A 21,576-nucleotide genomic window follows, 5' to 3' on the forward strand; every position below is an offset into this window, starting at 1 on the left:
ACTACAATAAATGACTAATTCATATATTTTGTCAAATATAATCTAGTCATATATTTTCGTCTTGGACTAAATTAGTCATTTAAGTTAGTCACTTTTAGTTGGGTCATTTATTATCTACTCATATATTTTATCCCTAGACTAAATTAGTCATTTAAGTTAGTCGTTTTTAGTTGGATCACTTAAAATTGCTTAAATTTAGTAGTAAGTCACTTGAAATCATTGTGGTGACTAACTTTTTTAGTCACCTAGTCACTAATTTCGTCATTTTCTACTAGTGGGTATTATATGACACCATCGATTATCACGACCTTTGAATGTGAGGGTGAATAATCTAGCCATGAAATATTTGGAACATATTATGTGAGAAAGACAAAGACGGACAACTTGAAATAGATGCTCATGAAGATTGATGATAAGAAGAAAAAAAACATAGCTACAAAATTTAATGGAAATCTACAAGATTATTCATAGGATTGGACAAGTGGCATATCAGTTAGATTTGTGTTCCCACATTCATAGGATGTATATTGTCTAAAAAAAGGTTTTGAGATAAACTATGCTAGTGCAAACAAAACTTCTAAAATTGTATGAAGAATGAAAATTGATCTTAGATTAGAAAAAGTTATAGATCAGCATTCTATATCACTTTAGAATAGAATTGAAAAGCTAAAATCAGTGGAAGAACATGCATTTTGAAAAGGCTAAATGGAAAATGAACGGTTCATGAAGACACAATCTCAATTACAAACTTTAAAGGCAAAACATTTTTAAAAGATGAGGGCTATATTAAAACTCTAATAAAGATTTATTATTACTCTATTTATTATGATTAAGTTGAAGACACAATCTCAATTACAAACTCTAAAGGCAAAACATTTTTAAAAGATGAGGACGGTTAAAACTCTGATAAGCATTTATTATTACTTTATTAGGACTAAATTGACCTACTGATAGGTTACATCATGTGGTGTTGTCTCCTATTCTCCTATTTATAATAAAAGAGATTCATTTCTCCTATTTTCGTATTGCACACTTCAACTACGAATTAGCTATTACCCGCCTCTTCAAGAGCCTCCAAGTTCTCTCCAATGATATTTTATACATTGCAGAAGCTACAAATATATATAGAATTTCCCAACGCTTAAAAATCCATAACCACATATGAATTTGTCTAAAAAATAACCAAAACACTCCCACCAAAGGAAAAAAAAATTGGCGCCAAAAACCAGTTTCCTGGACGGTTCAAAACATCTAGATTTCGTGGAGAGTTCATCATAGTAAGAATAGTCAGTTTTCGTGGAAACTGGGTTCATAGCTAGATGTCACAGAGTAAGAACGGCCAGTTTTCGTGGAAATGAGGTTCATAGTCAAGTTTTCACGGGGTTTTCATAGGTAGGTGTCAAAGACATAAACTTCATAGCTAGCCAATTGGTTTCCCATTTTCATTGAAGCTGGAACCTAAGATTATTGATAGAGAACACATAAAATGGGATTAGGTTTTCGAAAATATTAGATTATTCATAGCAGGCATGACAGTCACCTAATAACATTGATTAAAATAAAAAAACAATTAAACAATTAAATTGAAAAAAATAAAAATAAAAACAAGTACACAATTAAGTTATGAACATTTATATATCTATGTGTGTGTGTGTGTGTGTGTTAGAAATATAAATATGTTAGGTTTATCTATTTATATTTTAATCACATATTTGAATAAATTCAAACTTTTAACATGAAGTAAGGTTATGATTATTTATTTACTAAATGTAAATATGAAGATTTAACTCTAGATTTAAAGGACCTCACTTGAAGCAATGAAGTTTAAAAATTAAGTTTTATCGCCAAATAAATATTAATATCAATATTTAACTATCTAAAAATTACCTTTACTAAAATTATAATCAAGGCATTGGTGCAAACACAAAATTAAGATTTACCCAAATATATATAAATGTCAATATTTGATTTGACTATACATGCAAACCATTGTTGCAAACAATAGACTCAATATTAAAACAATTAATTTCCTATGGATAACTCCATCCCTAGTCTCTTAATTTTAGCACTGCAACTTGATTCAGAGAAGAGGGTTTCTGAATTCATCCGCAATGTTAAAATTTAGAGACAATTAAAGGGTCTTCAGAATTTTAATGCCGTAGATGGATTCAGAGGCCCCTATGCCTCTAAATTTTAACATTGTAGATGGATTTAGAGATCCCTTTGAGGAGGTCCCTGAATCCACCTGCATTGTTTAAATTTAGTAAAATGTGACACTACAGTATCAAAATTGCAATTTTCCATTTCCAATGTGACACAATTAAAAATTACTACAATAAATGACTAATTCATATATTTTGTCAAATATAATCTAGTCATATATTTTAGTCTTGGACTAAATTAGTCATTTAAGTTAGTCACTTTTAGTTGGGTCATTTATTATCTACTCATATATTTTATCCCTAGACTAAATTAGTCATTTAAGTTAGTCGTTTTTAGTTGGATCACTTAAAATTGCTTAAATTTAGTAGTAAGTCACCTAGTCACTAATTTCATCATTTTCTACTAGTGGGTATTGTATGACACCATCGATTATCACGACCTTTGAATGTGAGGGTGAATAATCTAGCCATGAAATATTTGGAACATATTTTGTGAGAAAGACAAAGACGGACAACTTGAAATAGATACAATTCATAGAATTGTGCTTGCATGCAAGATTGATGATAATTTACAATTGGAAAATACTTAGTACAGGGTGCACTACCTCTAGTTTGTTGCAAAATTAGCTAAGGTTTCTCAGGTTTGCTGCAATTATAATTTATGTTCTGCACAACCATTTAGTTGTAGACACTTTTCTATCAACATTCTACGGGAGTTATGGGTTAATTATCTTTGGGATATTTATCCCCTCTCTGGAACTCCTAATTCAAGGAGGCGTGTTTTTTATGAATTAATTTGAGCTTTTTCAACCTCCATTTCACCTCCTACCTCTAATGTTTCTATTTCTTGGGAGTGCCCTGCTCATTGTTAAGTCGGTTTATCCTTCTCTAACATCCTAGTCACCGTCGTTCCCCTTATAGGAGTTTCTACTATCTCTCTTTTACCTCTCCTCCCTATCTAAACTCTGTATTTGATTTCTCCTTTCCTCGCTTGGACCTTAAACTCAAATCATCCTCTCCCTGGTGCCCTCTAGTCATGGCAAGGGGTTATCTCTCCTCCGCTCACCATGGAGGTAGAAGAGCACAACCCGACCCTTCCCTTGCCACTAATCTTGCTTCCCCCTCTTATCCAAACCCAAGCCCAATCAATAGCTCAACTGTTATGACCCAATATAGAGAAATTATCCTTGAAGTACTTGCAAGAGTAATATTTGATGTGGAAGAACAAGTCTAAGAAGCCAGAATTTGTATTCCGGATAGGAAAGTGGATTTTGCAACCAGTGAATGGATACTTTACATGGATAACTCTATCAAAGCATGTACCTCCTCTTACAAGCAAACCATTAATCTTTACTAGCATACTAAAACACTCATGGGAAGAGCTCTTACTCGCAGAACATACTCTCACCAGAAAATGACCATCTACGTAGAAAAACATTCTGAGCATGGCCTGATTTTTCATTACAATTAATGAATGGTTGAAGTACACAATATGTAAAATTAATACAATAACTAAAAGTATAAAATATAAAAAATATCACAATTGTAGTAATACAAAATTGTTAACCTTAATTTTTAAGCACATTAATAAGTAGTTTTATAAAATTATGTTTTGTTAACTATAAAATTACATACAAGTCAAATAATATAATGTTTTTTTCTTAACAAACTAAAGGTTAATTTAAATAATAAAATTGTGAACAATATCTTTTTCTTCACTATTGGTTGAATGGTGGGTTCAATACAGGTAGAGTAAGTTGGATTATATTTGTCAATCTCATCTGTGACCTTTTGAGGATAAAAAATATAACAATTTTTTACACTCAAATATATCTATCTAGATTGTAACAAGGTTTTCATAAACCAATTCAACATGTGAATTATTATATTTATTTGTTTATTTTTATATAACTAGATATCATAATAATTTTTTATTTTAATTTCCTAGATTGCAATAAATTATTAAAAACACAAATCTTTATTTCTCAAATGCTTGTGCACTTCAAATTTCAAAAAAAAAAAAAAAATCCCTAATGTAATTTACGGTGTCTGATTAGCAAATCAAAATACAAATAAACATTAAAACATAAATTTTAATAACTGATGTGAAAAGTAATTTACTATGTCTGGTTAGCAAATCAACGTACAAATAAACATTAAAACATGAATTTTAATAACTGACATGAAAAAATTTAATGATTTATGTACAGTGAGATGGGATGGGTAAGATTACTCAAGAGGTTCGAGTTGGTGATTGCCTTGAGCAGCCAATGACCCACGTCAATAATTCCAAAGCAACCTGCAATTGAAATAAGTTCGGCGTCTTATATATAATAGAACACTTGCATATAAACCAATCACAATTACTTCATCACCATTCAAACGCATAATCAAACTCGGGTAAACAGAAAATCTTCGAATGCATTTATTATTTTCCATATCTACGATCCAAAAACAATGTAATTAATGAAACAAATTAAGAATGGGAATTCAAATCATGACTTCTTTGTGCAGATGAAAAGAAAACAAAGTCATGAAGCATGACATATTTGTGCAGATGAAAAGAAAACGAAATCATGAAGCATGACATATATCATGATAAGATGGAACATTGTTCCTCTTTATTAAATTTAAAATATATAGTCTCGGAGACCAATTGTATCATTTTTGGAGACTTTAATCCTACTTTCTACACATGAAGGAAGAAAGGTGGCTCGTTGGTAAGAGACCCTTTTAGAGAAAAATTGAAAGACCTTTCCTCCTCACTAGATTTTGTTGATCTAAAACCAATGAGAGAAAAATACACTTGATCCAACAAAAGGAGTGGGCCTAGGAATATAATGCCCATACATGACATATTTCTTATCCATGGTTACCTTTTAGATCAAAATTCCACTCAATTATTTTAAATTCTAGCCTAGCTAGGATTAGAGAATTTCCCAATTTCTCTCCCATTCCTTCCCCCATAGAATTATGGATCGCTCCCCTTTCATTGCAATCCCATCTATAGAAATTTCAGAAAACCTCGCTCTGATACCATGTAGAAAATCTGTAAAGTTTTGTAGATGTTCTATGCTAAGAGCAATTTCACTTTTCTCACAGCAATCATACAAGTAGATAAGCAAAATGCAGATAGAACATATAAGCAGATCTTACAGAAGACAAATCAGAAACAAGAAAAATGTATGTGTTTGTTTCAGCGGTCAACAGGATGCTTCAACCAGCAAAGTCTCCTTTGGTCAGCCAGCCCAGCATGTGTCACAACAACCCTCCAACCAGTAGATGAGTCAACCCAAGTCAGTTCTACAAAAGTCAACGCTGTCCTGAAAAGTCAACGCAGGGGCAGCAAGCTAAAAGTCAACGCAACAGCAAAACGGTCAACCCTTTGACCTCGATTTTTGTGCCAGGTAGTATGGCCTTCAAAAATCGAACCTCCCACAAGTTTTCAGCTTGTTTGGACCAAGCGTTGACCAAAGTCAACGCTGGTCAAACTTCTGCGAAACCCTAGCAGCAGAAACCCTAGCAGCAGAAAAAATCCTCTTCGTCCTTCCCACGTGTGGCTGAAATTCGTCCTCCAGGTAGCTCGTACTTTTTAGGATGAGAGAGGAAGATGTGAGTTGTGTTGTGATCAAATTCTCTCCAACTTTTCCTGTATATATATATCCATCAATGAGGGTGTGTGACACATCTGTTGGGCATGTGAGCCTACATTACAAAACTGGCTGACCTTTGCACATATAATTTATTAAGAATAATAAATTCAAAATATAAGTTCTGCTCATCGGATTAAGACTATTTTTATATGGATTTTACACCTCTCAGAAAGAGGAATGAAACAAAAATATTAGCCTCTTAATCTGAGCATCAGAACATGGAGTTTGGACCTAGTTGTCCAAATTTAACACTCCCTCTCAACTAGGGAGAACTCCATCTATTAGTGCAATTAACATCCTGAGTCATCCCGCCGAAACTTGCTTTGCTGGCTTCTTTATTTCAGAACAGAAGTGGGTCAGTCACAAAGACATCATTCCCCGACTGACATAATCAGTCCAGAGGTCCCAGACCTCACAAATCTTGATCCCAGATCAAGTGGTTGGACCATGCCATCCTAGATAGAGAGTACGGCAATCTCTGATGCGTCCATCAGTCTTTGCTAATAGTCTCTAGCTTTTCCACACCTCATTGGCCAAATGAGAGGTACTTCCCATGAGCCCTGAACTCAATGGGTAGGATGCATACGGGGCACAGATGAAATGAGTGGCGAACCAGCTCAATAATCACAAGGGTGGGGCAGAAGCATTATGAGTGCTTATAGCTCCGAGAAGCTATCCCCAAAGCCCCCCAGAGCTCCCAGAGCTCATCGTCCAACAGGACCCACATCATAGGGTCTTTCCACGACACCAAGACTCTCACGGAAGGTTAGGAACTTGACCTTCCCCAGGGGCTTAGTGAGAATATCCGTGACCTGCTCATCAGTTCCTATATGATCGAGCCTTACGGCGCCTCGCTGTACCATATCCCGGATAAAGTGGTACCTGATATCAATATGCTTGGATCGGTCGTGGACCACAGGATTCTCAGTCATACGAATCCCACTCTGATTATCACAGAGTATTACAGTGGTATCTAGCACATGTTGGAACAGCTCACTAAAGAGCTTCCTCAACCAAACTGCTTCACAACAGGCCATACTAGCAGCAATGTATTCGGCCTCTGCGGTGCTCAAAGCCACCGACTTCTGCTTCCTGCTCATCCATGAGATCAAAGCAGAACCAAGATTGAAACAGCATCCAGATGTGCTCTTACGATCCACCACACTGCCAGCCCAATCGGCATCAGTATATCCCCGGAGTATCACACTCCCGACAGTGTATCTCAGCCCATGGTTTATCGTGCCCCGAAGATATCTCAAAAGATTCTTGGCACCAACCCAGTGAAAATGATGAGGCTCAACCATCTGTTGACTCAAATTATTCACTGCAAAACATATGTCCGGACGGGTGTTCACTAAGAACATCAAAGCTCCTATGAGTTGACGATACTCAGTAGGATTGGCCAAGATAGGCCCTGCAGCGCTGCCACTCAACTTCTTAAAGTTGAGTTCCATTGGTGTCGACACGGACTTACAGTCCACCATCCCAAATCTTTCCAGAAGCTTCACAATATACTTTCCTTGAGAAAGGAAAATCTCTCCAGGTCTCTGCCAGACCTCCAGGCCTAGGAAATAGTGCATCAGTCCTAGGTCTTTCATCTCGAACTCAGCAACAAGCTCCCTCTTACATTGATGAATGAGAGGGTCATCACCTGTCAGGAAGAGGTCGTCCACATACATCACTAGAATGAGAGGCTTTCCTTCCTCAACCTTAAAGTAAAGGTTAGGATCAGCATTGCTTCGAGTGAAGCCCAGCTTCATCAAGTAACTATTCATCCTCTCATACCAAGCTCTGGGTGCTTGCTTTAACCCATAGAGGGCTTTCTTCAACCTGCAGACATAAGTGTCTCGATCTTGAACTTCAAATCCCAGAGGTTGTTCTACATACACCTCTTCCTTTATTGCACCATGCAGAAAAGCAGTCTTGACATCCATCTGATGAAGACTCCATCCTTGCGTAGCAGCAAGGGCTATGATGGATCGGATGGTGGTATATCGAGCCACAGGTGCAAATATATTGTCATAGTCAATTCCTTCCTTTTGAGAGAAGCCACGGGCAACAAATCTTGCCTTAAACTTTTCAGCACTCCCATCAGATCCATGTTTAATCTTGTAGAGCCATTTAGCGGTGACAACAGATTTGTCCTTCGGTCTCGGGACCACATCCCAGACATCATTCTTCATAATAGCCTCATATTCTTCATGCATAGCATCCTTCCAGACTTGATGCTTGATGGCTTCTTCAAAAGATCCAGGTTCAGATTGTATAATAGTACTCATGGCAGCTAGATACCCTTGGTATCTACACGGCTTCTTGCTTTCTCGGAATGTTCCCCTTGGGGCAGCATGACCCTCAGCATCTTCGAGGGTGTCCCTGAGCCATGATGGCCTCTTTCCTAGAGAAGGGGAAGGATCAATAGGGTCCATTGGCTCTTCAACATCAGGCATAGTCTCATCCTGGGGTTCTTCCATATTTCCAGGTCTTTCTTCATGGTTTTCTTCAGATCTAGGAAGATCTACTACTTTCTTCAGGGAAGCATCTTCGTCAAAAGTGACATCATGGCTTATCTCTACTTCCCTTTGACCAGGTACATAGACTCTATATGCCTTAGAAGTCTCACTGTAGCCCACAAACATTCCTTTCTTCCCAGTAGCATCCAGCTTACTTCTCTTTTCTTTCGGCACATGAAAATAGACAGGACATCCAAAAATTCTAAAATGTGAGACATCAGGTTTCTTACCAGAGAAAACCTCTTCGGGAGTTTTGGAGTCCAAAGCGGAATGAGGGCATCGGTTTTGAATGTACACAGCAGTATTTGCAGCTTCTCCCCACAGAAACTTTGGAAGACCCTGGTCACATAGCATGGCACGGGCAGCTTCCACAATAGTCCTATTCTTGCGTTCAGCAACACCATTCTGCTCAGGAGTATATGCAGTGGTAGTCTCCCTCTTAATGCCAGCTTCTCTGCAAAAGTCTTTGAACTCATTTGACTCATATTCAGTGCCATTGTCAGTCCTCAAAATCTTGATCTTCTTTCCGGTCATATTTTCCACCAAGGCTTTGAAGGTACGGAACCACATGAAAGCCTCATCCTTCTTCTTCAAGAAGTATATCCAGGTTTTGCGAGAGAAGTCATCAGTAAATGTCATATAGTAAGAACATCCCCCCAGGGATGTTACAGGCAACATACCGGAAAGATCAGAATGGACCAGTTGCAATATCTCAGATGTCTTTGTGACACTTGAGGGGAAAGGTCCCCTTGTATGTTTTCCTTCAGCACAGCCCTTACATACACCTTTATGATTATTTCCAAAATCAGGCATCCCTGTCACCACCTTCCTTGCTTCGGGAAGAGCCTTGTAATGAAGGTGTCCAAATCTTCAGTGCCATAGTTCGGTTTGACGGATAGTATCACAAGTCATAGCTCCCAACGGACTCCCTCCAACCTGGTAGAGTGTACCAACTCTAAAACCAATTGAGATAGCTTCCTTGAAGCTCTTCTTCCACATGAGTACCTTTCCATCAGAGAAAGTTACATTGAATCCTTTGTCTTCCATGGCAGATACAGACACAAGGTTCTTCTTCAATTTGGGTACATAGAGTACATCTTGTAGATGGAGGACTTGTCCTTGAGACAAGTGGAGGGTCACAGTCCCGGTCCCTTTCACAGGATAAGTGGCATTATCCCCAAGGGTAATTTCTAGATTAGTATCCCTTTCAACCATGTCAGAAAGTGCTTCCTTGAATCCGGTGATGTGTCTTGAGGCACCACTATCGATTAGCCAGACATCCATAGTGTCGGGCGGAGATGCAGCTGAGAGAGCAGATATTAGAATATACTCATTTCTTTTATCAACAACATTAGACTCCTCATACCTGGTATTTCTGGTCCTTTTAGAAGGTGGATGGTTTCCTTCAAAGTGAGCCTTCCTCTTTCCTTTGGATTTGTCATTTCTTTGATTCCCATTCCTTCGGTTGTTGTTGTTGTCGTCACTATCGGGAGAATTCTTCTGGAAGGGGCATTCTCTAGCATAGTGTCCAGTCCTATGGCAGGTGAAACATTTACCCTTCTTCTTTTGAGTCTTAGTCCTTCCTTTGTCCTTGGAACCACCAGAGTTCTTCTTTCAGGAATGAGCAACATAGGCAGCATTTCTTTCATTATCAAATTCCTTCATCCTTGTTTCTTCTTGCATACATCTAGACAGAAGCTCATCAAAGTTAGGGATGGTATTATTGTTGAGAATGGTAGTTGTGAATACTTGCCATTCATATGGAAGTCCTCCAAGTGCGGTGAGAACCATCTCACGATCAGCTATTGTCTCCCCAATAGCTAGCAGATTGTTCCTGGTTTCGGTCAACTTCATAAAGAAAGTTTGAATAGACTCGTCTCGGCCCTTCTTCATATCCTTCAACTTGTTCTTGAGGAATAGCACTTGGTTCACATTGTTTACTCGGAACATAAGTATCAGTTTGTCATACATCTCCTTGGATGTGCCTAGTTCAGATATGTAGGCAACCAGACTCTTATTTATGGATTCCCTGATCAACAGTTTTGCTCTGATTTCTCCCTTCTTATACTTGTGTTTAACAGCAGCAGAGGCATTTGATGGAGGTTCTTGAATCTTCCCTGTCACATGATCTAGGAGATCATGATCTTCTAATTTGAGATCTAATAACATCTTCCAGGCATGGAAGTCATCACTTCCAGTCAGCTTGTCATTCTCCCTGAATTCAAGCTTAGAGGAATCCATTTCCTTCGATGATGATTGCTATAGATAGAGTTTGTCTTCACCTCAACTCTGATACCATGTAAAGTTTTGTAGATGTTCTATGCTAAGAGAAATTTCACTTTTCTCATAGCAATCATACAAGTAGATAAGCAAAATGCAGATAGAACATATAAGCAGATCTTACAGAAGACAAATCAGAAACAAGAAAAATGTATGTGTTTGTTTCGGCGGTCAACAGGATGCTTCAACCAGCAAAGTCTCCTTTGGTCAGCCAGCCCAGCATGTGTCACAACAACCCTCCAACCAGTAGATGAGTCAACCCAAGTCAGTTCTACAAAAGTCAACGCTGTCCTGAAAAGTCAACGCAGGGGCAGCAAGCTAAAAGTCAACGCAGCAGCAAAACGGTCAACCCTTTGACCTCGATTTTTGTGCCAGGTAGTATGGCCTTCAAAACTCGAACCTCCCACAAGTTTTCAGCTTGTTTGGACCAAGCGTTGACCAAAGTCAACGCTGGTCAAACTTCTGCGAAACCCTAGCAGCAGAAACCCTAGCAGCAGAAAAAATCCTCTTCGTCCTTCCCACGTGTGGCTGAAATTCGTCCTCCAGGTAGCTCGTACTTTTTAGGATGAGAGAGGAAGATGTGAGTTGTGTTGTGATCAAATTCTCTCCAACTTTTCCTGTATATATATATCCATCAATGAGGGTGTGTGACACATCTGTTGGGCATGTGAGCCTACATTACAAAACTGGCTGACCTTTGCACATATAATTTATTAAGAATAATAAATTCAAAATATAAGTTCTGCTCATCGGATTAAGACTATTTTTATATGGATTTTACACCTCTCAGAAAGAGGAATGAAACAAAAATATTAGCCTCTTAATCTGAGCATCAGAACATGGAGTTTGGACCTAGTTGTCCAAATTTAACAAAATTTGATGGTAGGTTAACCCGATAATGCAATATAAATCAAAGCAAAATACTATAACCTACTTCTACTATCAATTTGTGGAAGCTTAAAGATCGAGCTGAACAATATAACCAGAAGAAGAACAATCAATGGCACAATACACATGAAATTACTTTTGGGGAAAGCCTCGGCTAAAAACCCCACACTATTGTATTATCATACATGGTGGGAATACATAGGAATTATACAAAGCCTTAGCTCTCACAGCTAGTCAGCTCTCAGCACAATCCTGTGGTGATTCCTATCCCTCGAATCACTGTAATCACACTTGTTATAGACAAACAGAAATAAAATTAGGAACACCCGCCACAGTTCTCTACTTGGTTTTCAAACCTTTAAATAAAATTTTTCAATTTTGTCACTAAAAACATAAACCCCTAAATCCAAACCCTTGTACGTCAATATCTCAAATAAATGTAAGGCAATTGTAGCCAAATTGGATGCATCATTATTAACAGGTGTCCTTAACACACGTGTCTTCTCTTTTTGGCTACACTAAGGTTTCAGGTATATACGTAATTTCTATATACCAAAGGTTGCATCTATCTTTTCACTAGTGTAACATAAGACAAATACAAACCCAACTAACTTGTGAATTCTCTAAAGTTGCACACTTCAACTACGAATTAGCTATTGCCCGCCTCTTCAAGAGCCTCCAAGTTCTCTCCAATGATATTTTATACATTGCAGAAGCTAGAAATATATATAGAATTTCCCAACGCTTAAAAATCCATAACCACATATGAATTTGTCTAAAAAATAACCAAAACACTCCCACCAAAGCAAAAAAAAATTGGCGCCAAAAACCAATTTCCTGGACGGTTCAAAACATCTAGATTTTGTGGAGAGTTCATCATAGTAAGAATAGTCAGTTTTCGTGGAAACTGGGTTCATAGCTAAATGTCACGGAGTAAGAATGGCCAGTTTTCTTGGAAACGAGGTTCATAGTCAAGTTTTCACGGGGGTTTCATAGGTAGGTGTCAAAGACATAAACTTCATAGCTAGCCAATTGGTTTCCCATTTTCATTGAAGGTGGAACCTAAGATTATTGATAGAGAACACATAAAATGGGATTATGTTTTCGAAAATATTAGATTATTCATAGCAGGCATGACAGTCACCTAATAACTTTGATTAAAATAAAAAAACAATTAAACAATTAAATTGATAAAAAATAAAAATAAAAACAAGTACACAATTAAGTTATGAACATTTATATATCTATGTGTGTGTGTGTGTGTGTGTGTGTGTTAGAAATATAAATATGTTAGGTTTATCTATTTATATTTTAATCATATATTTGAATAAATTCAAACTTTTAACATGAAGTAAGGTTATGATTATTTATTTACTAAATGTAAATATGAAGATTTAACTCTAAAACCAAATTAAATTTTATCGCCAAAAAATTAAATTTTATCGCCAAATAAATATAAATATCAATATTTAACTATCTAAAAATTACCTTTACTAAAATTATAATCAAGGCATTGGTGCAAACACAAAATTAAGATTTACCCAAATATATATAAATGTCAATATTTGATTTGACTATACATGCAAACCATTGGTGCAAACAATAGATTCAATATTAAAACAATTAATTTGCTATGGATAACTCCATCCCTAGTCTCTTAATTTTAGCACTGCAACTTGATTCAGAGAAGAGGGTCTCTGAATTCATCCGCAATGTTAAAATTTAGAGACAATTAAAGGGTCTTCAGAATTTTAATGCCGTAGATGGATTCAGAGGCCCCTATGCCTCTAAATTTTAACATTGTAGATGGATTTAGAGATCCCTCTGAGGAGGTCTCTGAATCCACCTGCATTGTTTAAATTTAGTAAAATGTGACACTTCAGTATCAAAATTGCAATTTTCCATTTCCAATGTGACACAATTAGAAATTACTACAATAAATGACTAATTCATATATTTTGTCAAATATAATCTAGTCATATATTTTAGTCTTGGACTAAATTAGTCATTTAAGTTAGTCACTTTTAGTTGGGTCATTTATTATCTACTCATATATTTTATCCTTAGACTAAATTAGTCATTTAAGTTAGTCATTTTTAGTTGGATCAGTTAAAATTGCTTAAATTTAGTAGTAAGTCACTTGAAATCATTGTGGTGACTAACTTTTTTAGTCACCTAGTCACTAATTTCATCATTTTCTACTAGTGGGTATTGTATGACACCATCGATTATCACGAACATTGAATGTGAGGGTGAATAGTCTAGCCATGAAATATTTGGAACATATTCTGTGAGAAAGACAAAGACGGACAACTTGAAATAGATGCTCATGAAAATTTGATTCACTCTCACCATCAAACTTAAATTCGGACAAGTTATGATTAACTTCTGCATGGATGGTACAATTAATATATTAAGAAAAAACATCCCAAGATTATGATTTGGGGAAGATCAATTTTAAATAATAGATTCAACCCAGGCTCAACGAGAAGAACGTATCATTTGTCCCTCCTCCTAGCACAATTTTGTTGACAGTGTTGGAAATTCATCAACCAAGGGGATCTCCCCGATATGAAGTCCCAATTACACCTCACAACATTTGGTGTAGGATTCCCATCCGGTATAAAGGCCTGATTTACAAATCCTCAAATATCTACCTTGGCTCTAGTTGTTACCACAAGAGAGTGATGCAATGTTTTTTTCAAAAAACAAGGGAGGTATGCCTGGTGAGTATGTAGTTGCAACTTTTTCAAGGTTCTTCTACTGCAAATCGGGATAAATGTGGGCCTCTAAGTGAGAGGTAATAGTACCACCTAGGAAGAGACACACATGAGCGAGAAAGCTTTGTCTAACATCGAGCGGAATAGTCCACAACGGACATGATGGTCGTTACAACCAACATCAAGGAAATATATGTCTAGTATCCCGCAGAATAGTCCACAAGGATGGGACAACAATAACAGCCATTACGACACATTCTCAATAAGATAAGTACTAAAATAATAGAACTAGTTCAGCTATCTTAGTACAAGTGAAAGAAAACATGAAGTACAAACATCCATAAAATAATATTGCAAACATTCATAGTCCATGCATGAAGAACGTGTTGGCCTTAAAAGGCTTATGTTATTAAGCAAAAGTTCCAAGACACATGTTTACAATGTACATCACTAGCCCCAATAGTGGGACATTAGAGCCATTCTTTTCTCCTCAAAGAACTAGTTGATCTCTCTAATTCCTCGCTGGAGAAGCCAAGGTGAAAAGTCATTTTCTCATACAATGAGGTGGTATATATAACCAAGGGGTGATACTTCTCCTTTGTGAATCTTTGACAACCCTTATGACTCTTCAACTTCCTGTGAATTTTCAACTTACCTAATTCTCCATATTCATGTGTCTCCTTTAGACTTCCACTTTACAATAATTTTGAATACAATATACATGGTCCACAAGAGTCATGTGCCATATGACCGCTCACGACATGACATGACATTAAACTACTAACATGTATTGCTTGATGATGTGATGATGTGGCAATGTCAAGTCATTGTTGCTGCTTAGTGTTGTATTTCTTCTTGGATATGTCTTCTCTTCTCCTCCACGTGGCTTGGTGATGTGGAGTCTTCAATGATCTCAAGTCTTGGATGGTAGTCGCAAACATGTGTCCCTTTGCTTCATCTTGATATATTCACTTGTGCGTCCACTTACAAGAGAGTCTTTAGGCATGCTTCCCTCCTTCTTCTCCTTCTTCATCATTTCACCATGACTTGATAGTGTACATGTTCCTGCAATTCACTTGCGACGGGACAACATCAATCTGAAAAATGCCTAGTCTAATATGATGCATTATTATCCATGAAATGAGCCCGAGACAAGTCATGGGCTCAGAGAGAGGCCCAGTGGCTGTGCATTGTGCAGTTCGAGCAGACAGCGGAAGAGCTTGATCACTGAGACTCTGTAGTGGGCAGCTCAAGCTTGACTTAGGATCTTTTTCTGCACAGTCCCCACTAAGGAAACAAATTGCGCAGTGCCCACTGAGGTACATAATTGTGTGAATCATTTAGGCACTGGTTGTTGCAGGATGCGGCCTTGGGAGGACAACCTGCATAGTTTTAGGAGGCAAGGGAGACTGGGCATCGAAGAGGCTTGATGGCTAGAACTGCATAGTTTTTGAAGGCAATGAGCTCTGGCTGAGGGAAGGACACTGGAAGAAACATATGCACAATTTTAGGGGCCATAGGAGGCAAGGCTCTCTGTGCATTGCACAGTTCTAGCACGCAAGGGAAAATCTTGAGGAATATGTTTTTGCTTTGTCCCTCTTGTGGTCACGTTCCATCCCCTTTATGATATACTTGGTAGTAATTCTAGTTGTGTATGACATAAGATTTCTTCTTTCTTTCACCAAAGCGCATATTGTTTCCCTTTAATTTGAATGTCCATTAAGCATGCCTAGTCGATTTTAAATGGTGTACGCGTTGATTTTGCATGATTCATGAGGTTCGTGTGAAACAAATCAAACATCCCTCACCCCTTCATCTAAGTGATGTCACATCAGGGCATAAATTTAACATAATCATTGCATCGTTTGATATGTGTCCAAGCCACCTTCCCTTGATCTCCTGAAAAGAAGATGAAACAAAACCCATTAGTTTACCGAAATGATATACTCACGTATATATTTTGTATGAAAATAATTCACTAAAGGAACATGAATCACAGATGCTTCAAATCAAGGTGTTGCAAATTGCATGGGTTGAGAAAATCGTGCTTCAATCCGAGGATCAGTTTCAAATTTAGGCATTTCCGAGAGGCATTAATTCTAAGAGACTTCAATATTATGTGTTGCCTATGGTGGTGATGTACTTATAGAGTAAATGTCTCGAAGTACTTGTTAACATGCATCCTGGGTCTGCATCACATGAGCCTAGTGCTAGAAGGATGCAAGGGAAAGTTATGCCTCTCCCAAACCCTAATTCACATGTTGGGGTGGGGAACTAGTCACGAACCCTAGGGGAACATGACATACAATGATTCTTACCATAGCGCCAAGCGGTTTTGATGAGAATACAACTCTAGAGTAGATGAATTTGGTTAAATCATGAAGGGAAACATTCTTGTGCCAATTTAGGGTTTCTCCCCAAACCCTAGTATGGCCAACATAATGAAATCCAGATTGGAGTCTTGTCCACCCTTACACCGTGTTGTCATTGATTGAAAGGCATAGGGATAATCTTTGAAGTCGTGGGCAAGACATCACCCTTCCAAAACCCTAGTGAAATGGAAAGGTCGATGCGCGAGATGGGGCATGATAAAAAAATGCAATATACATTGCACGATTACACAAGTGACTGCATTTGCAAGGTCTGATAAGAACAAACCATGGGCGATTATCCCATGAAAAACCGGAGTGTCCCTTAATGGCTTGAGGCGAGTAGAGGGGGACCCGAAATTTTAGATATGCCCAAAATTTTGGGTATTGTTGTAGTGGCTACAACTGGGGCTCAACCAATATTTTACAAATTTTCCAGCAACACAACCCTAGTTCATTCCCTGAAGTCCTAATAAATAGAAACCACCTTCTACTAACTTCTTGAAGTTAAACTTTGATAGAACATTTAGGGGTAATCATGGCCTTGTGAGTTTTGGAGGGGTATTTAGATATTATCATGGATAAATTACTCACATTTAGATGGGAATTATAGGAAATGAAACTAATAATGTGGCAAAACTCTCATCCTTGGAGAAAGGCCTAATAATATCCAAGCATCTTAATTATAAAAAAATAACAGCATAAGGGTATTATAAAACTATTGTCCTAATGATAAAGAAACTACAAAATGGATCTAGCCCCCCAAGTTCTCTAATAGATGGAGACTAATGGTAGGCTTAACAAGAATCAAAGTCTTAAAGGTAATAGTATCCCTTGTACTATCACATATACGAAGAACAGGAAATAAGTTGGCAAATAAACTAGCTAACAAAGGTCTACAATACAAGTAGATATGTTGGAAAAAAAATCTCCATCCTCTTCTTGATGTGCTAAGAACCATGTGCAAAGAAATTGTAGAAATGGACAAAGCTCCCCAGGGTGGGTGCACATCTGGTGAGGCGACCTCCTTGCATTGAGATGAAAACCATCTATTTAATATGGGTGGTAGGCTTCCCATCAAATGTGATATGGATGGCTTAGCATAAAAATATGCTTGTTTGGTATTTTGTTTAGTTTGTGGGAGGGCGTTGTGATGATAGCCTTCATTGCGTGGGAGTCTAGTGAAGGGAAATTTGTTTTGAATTCTAAATGCAAGAGCACTCGAGTATTAATTATGGTGATTAACAAGAAGGAAATAACATATCATAACACAGGATGGAGTAATGGAAATTGAGGAGGGAGGGTTGAAGCTCTCAGTATAGTTTATTGAGTTCCATGCCACTATTTCTCATGGGCACTCCTAGCCTTTTATAGTCCTACTATTGTCAAATATTATAGGTTTGGAAAAGAGGAAATTAAAAGTCAATCCTATAATAGAATTGTCCTTGCATGCAAGATTGATGATAATTTACAATTGGAAAATACTTAGTACAGGGTGCACTAACTCTAGTTTGTTGCAAAATTAGCTAAGGTTTCTCAGGTTTGCTGCAATTGTAATTTATGTTCTGCACAACCATTTAGTTGTAGACATTTTTCTATCAACATTTTGCGGGACTTATGGGTTAATTATCTTTGGGATATTTATCCCCTCTCTGGAACTCCTAATTCGAGGAGGCGTGTTTTTTATGAATTAATTTGAGCTTTTTCAACCTCCATTTCACCTCTTACCTCTAATGTTTCTATTTCTTGGTAGTGCCCTGCTCATTGTTAAGTCGGTTTATCCTTCTCTAACATCCTAGTCACCGTCGTTCCCCTGATAGGAATTTCTACTATCTCTCTTTTACCTCTCCTCCCTATATAAACTCTATATTTGATTTCTCCTTTCCTCGCTTGGACCTTAAACTCAAATCATTCCCTCCCTGGTACCCTCTAGTCATGGCAAGGGGTTATCTCTCCTCCGCTCACCATGGAGGTAGAAGAGCACAACCCGACCCTTCCCTTGCTGCTAATCTTGCTTCCCCCTCTTATCCAAACCCAAGCCCAATCAATAGCTCAATTGTTATGACCCAATATAGAGAAATTATCCTCGAAGTACTTGCAAGAGTAATCTTTGATGTGGAAGAACAAGTCTAAGAAGCCAGAATTTGTATTCCGGATAGGAAAGTGGATTTTGCAACCAGTGAATGGATACTTTACATGGATAACTCTATCAAAGCATGTACCTCCTCTTACAAGCAAACCATTAATCTTTACTAGCATACTAAAACACTCATGGGAAGAGTTCTTACTCGCAGAACATACTCTCACCAGAAAATGACCATCTACATAGAAAAACATTCTGAGCATGCTCTGATTTTTCATTACAATTAATGAATGGTTGAGGTACACAATATGAAAAATTAATACAATAAATATAAAATATAAAAAATATCATAATTGTAGTAATACAAAATTGTTAACCTTAATTTTTAAGCACATTAATAAGTAGTTTTATAAAATTATGTTTGGTTAACTATAAAATTACATACAAGTCAAATAATATAATGTTTTTTTCTTAACAAACTAAAGGTTAATTTAAATAATAAAATTGTGAACAATATGTTTTTCTTCACTGTTGGTTGAATGGTGGGTTCAATACAGGTAGAGTAAGTTGGATTATATTTGTCAATCTCATCTGTGACCTTTTGAGGATAAAAGATATAACAATTTTTTACACTCAAATATATCTATCTAGATTGTAACAAGGTTTTCATAAACCAATTCAACATGAGAATTATTATATTTATTTGTTTATTTTTATATAACTAGATATCATAATAATTTTTTATTTTAATTTCCTAGATTGCAATAAATTACTAAAAACACCAATCTTTATTTCTCAAATGCTTGTGCACTTCAAATTTCAAAAAAAAAAATCCCTAATGTAATTTACGGTGTCTGATTAGCAAATCAAAATAGAAATAAACATTAAAACATAAATTTTAATAACTGATGTGAAAAGTAATTTACTGTCTGGTTAGCAAATCAACATACAAATAAACATTAAAACATGAATTTTAATAACTGACGTGAAAAAATTTAATGATTTATGTACAGTGAGATGGGATGGGTAAGATTACTCAAGAGGTTCGAGTTGGTGATTGCCTTGAGCAGCCAATGACCCACGTCAATAATTCCAAAGCAACCTGCAATTGAAATAAGTTAATAGAACACCTGCATATAAACCAATCACAATTACTTCATCACCATTCAAACGCATAATCAAACTCGGGTAAACAGAAAATCTTCGAATGCATTTATTCTTTTCCATATCTACGATCCAAAAACAATGTAGTTAATGAAACAAATTAAGAATGGGAATTCAAATCATGACTTCTTTGTGCAGATGAAAAGAAAACGAAATCATGAAGCATGACATATTTGTGCATATATTATGGGTTGGTCTACTTGCGTTGCCATTACCTGGTGGCATAAGTTGCCGATGTTGGGTTTGTTGTTGTGCCATTACCTGGTGGCATAAGTTGCTGATGTTGGGTTTGTTGTTGTGCCATTACCTGGTGGCATAAGTTGCCGATGTTGGGTTTGTTGTTGTTCAAGGTTTTGTGGTTGCCGGTGTTGATTTTATTGTCGCTGTTGTGGCCGACGATGGGATTGTCAGCGATCTTGGTCTACTGACGTTGCTTACCTGGTGGCATACGTTGCCGATGTTCACGGTGTTGATTTTGTTGTCGTTGTTGTTGCCGATGATGGTATTGTCTTGATCTGTGTGTTGGGGCCGATGACGTTTTTTCACCTGTCGTCGACCATGTACTTGATCACCAATATGGCTACGACCATGGCTACGAAACAGTGGATCAAGTGCTTCACCATGGCTACGAAACAGTGGCTCATCAAGTACTTCGCAATTCGGCTCAAGGACTTCACCATGGCTACGAAACATTGGATCAAGTACTTCACCATGTCTACGAAACAGTGGCTCAAGTACTTCGCAATTCGGCTCAAGGACTTCACCATGGCTATGAAACAGTGGATCAAGTGCTTCACCATGGCTACGAGACAGTGGCTCATCAAGTACTTCGCAATTCGGCTCAAGGACTTCACCATGGCTACGAGACATTGGATCAAGTACTTCACCATGGCTACGAAACAGTGGATCAAGTACATCACCGTGGCTCAAGTACTTCACTAGCTGTGATTCAATAACAATGTAATTAATGAAGCGAAAGAAGGAAAATCATGACGTCTTTGTGCAGATGAAAAGAAAGCGAAATCATAAACCACGACATATTTGTGCATATGCTTGCACTGAAGAAAATTGGTTACTGGCGTTACCTTGTGGATATGATGCGCCGATTTTTCCATTGATATTTATGTTCACGGTGTTGCTGTTGCTGATCATTTTGTTGTCGCCGACGATGGGACTGCGATCGATCTTGGTGTTGCGGCCGATGAGGTTCTTGTCCCCGCAGTTGTACCTATCGTCGACCATCTTGTTATTGAGCCCTGATAGTGGGAAATCTGAAAAACTTAAGGCCAAAAACATTATTAATATAATAAACATTATAAATACACCAAATAATGTTTAAATAAATAACATCCAAAAAAAGTTTACATTTAAATCAAGCTTTCGTTTCCCAAAAAAAATAATAATAATAATAATAATTAATTAAGTAAAATAAATTTATTTCCGAGCAATAGCAAATTATAATAATAATAATAATTAATTAAGTAAAATAAATTTATTTCCGAGCAATAGCAAATTTCTTGCCTCCATTCATTATCTTCCCTACTCTATCCTCCATGTATTGGTCCATTATTCATTGACTTTTTCACACATCTAATGCCGATGACATGAATGTGATGACTTCGGAAAATAACACTATACAAAATAAAGAGTTATTGATTGAAACCCTAATCTCACTAAAAATGCAATGTCTCAACCTCCTATAGGAGGCTTGCCCATTTTGTCTCAACCTCCTAGAGTTATTGATTGA

The 21,576-nt window shown here is 37.2% G+C and overlaps 1 protein-coding gene across 1 annotated transcript; it reads right to left on the reverse strand.

Annotated features, from left to right (window-relative positions):
• Positions 1-20,048: 20,048 nt before the first annotated feature.
• On the reverse strand, positions 20,049-21,094 carry LOC149165169 (uncharacterized). The gene is made up of 2 exons (XM_089431088.1): positions 20,915-21,094; positions 20,049-20,771 (listed from the first exon to the last, which is right to left on the reverse strand). Exons 1-2 carry the CDS (start codon positions 20,942-20,944, stop codon positions 20,175-20,177), a joined length of 627 nt encoding a protein of 208 aa, XP_089287214.1. The 5' UTR covers positions 20,945-21,094; the 3' UTR covers positions 20,049-20,174.
• Positions 21,095-21,576: the final 482 nt, after the last annotated feature.

The sequence above is a fragment of the Pinus tabuliformis genome, chromosome 5_1 (genome assembly GCF_031772625.1).
Source record: "Pinus tabuliformis cultivar Carrire ecotype Pingquan chromosome 5_1, CPIR1, whole genome shotgun sequence".
NCBI lineage: Eukaryota > Viridiplantae > Streptophyta > Pinopsida > Pinales > Pinaceae > Pinus > Pinus tabuliformis.

What these genes read in the sequence shown, in the direction of transcription:
- LOC149165169 (XM_089431088.1), bottom strand. Translation starts at nt 20,944, where the DNA reads ATGGAAAAATCGGCGCATCATATCCACAAG. An exon ending in CGGCGCATCATATCCACAAG is followed by an intron (nt 20,772 to 20,914) that starts GTAACGCCAGTA and finishes ATTGAATCACAG; the next exon opens with CTAGTGAAGTACTTGAGCCA.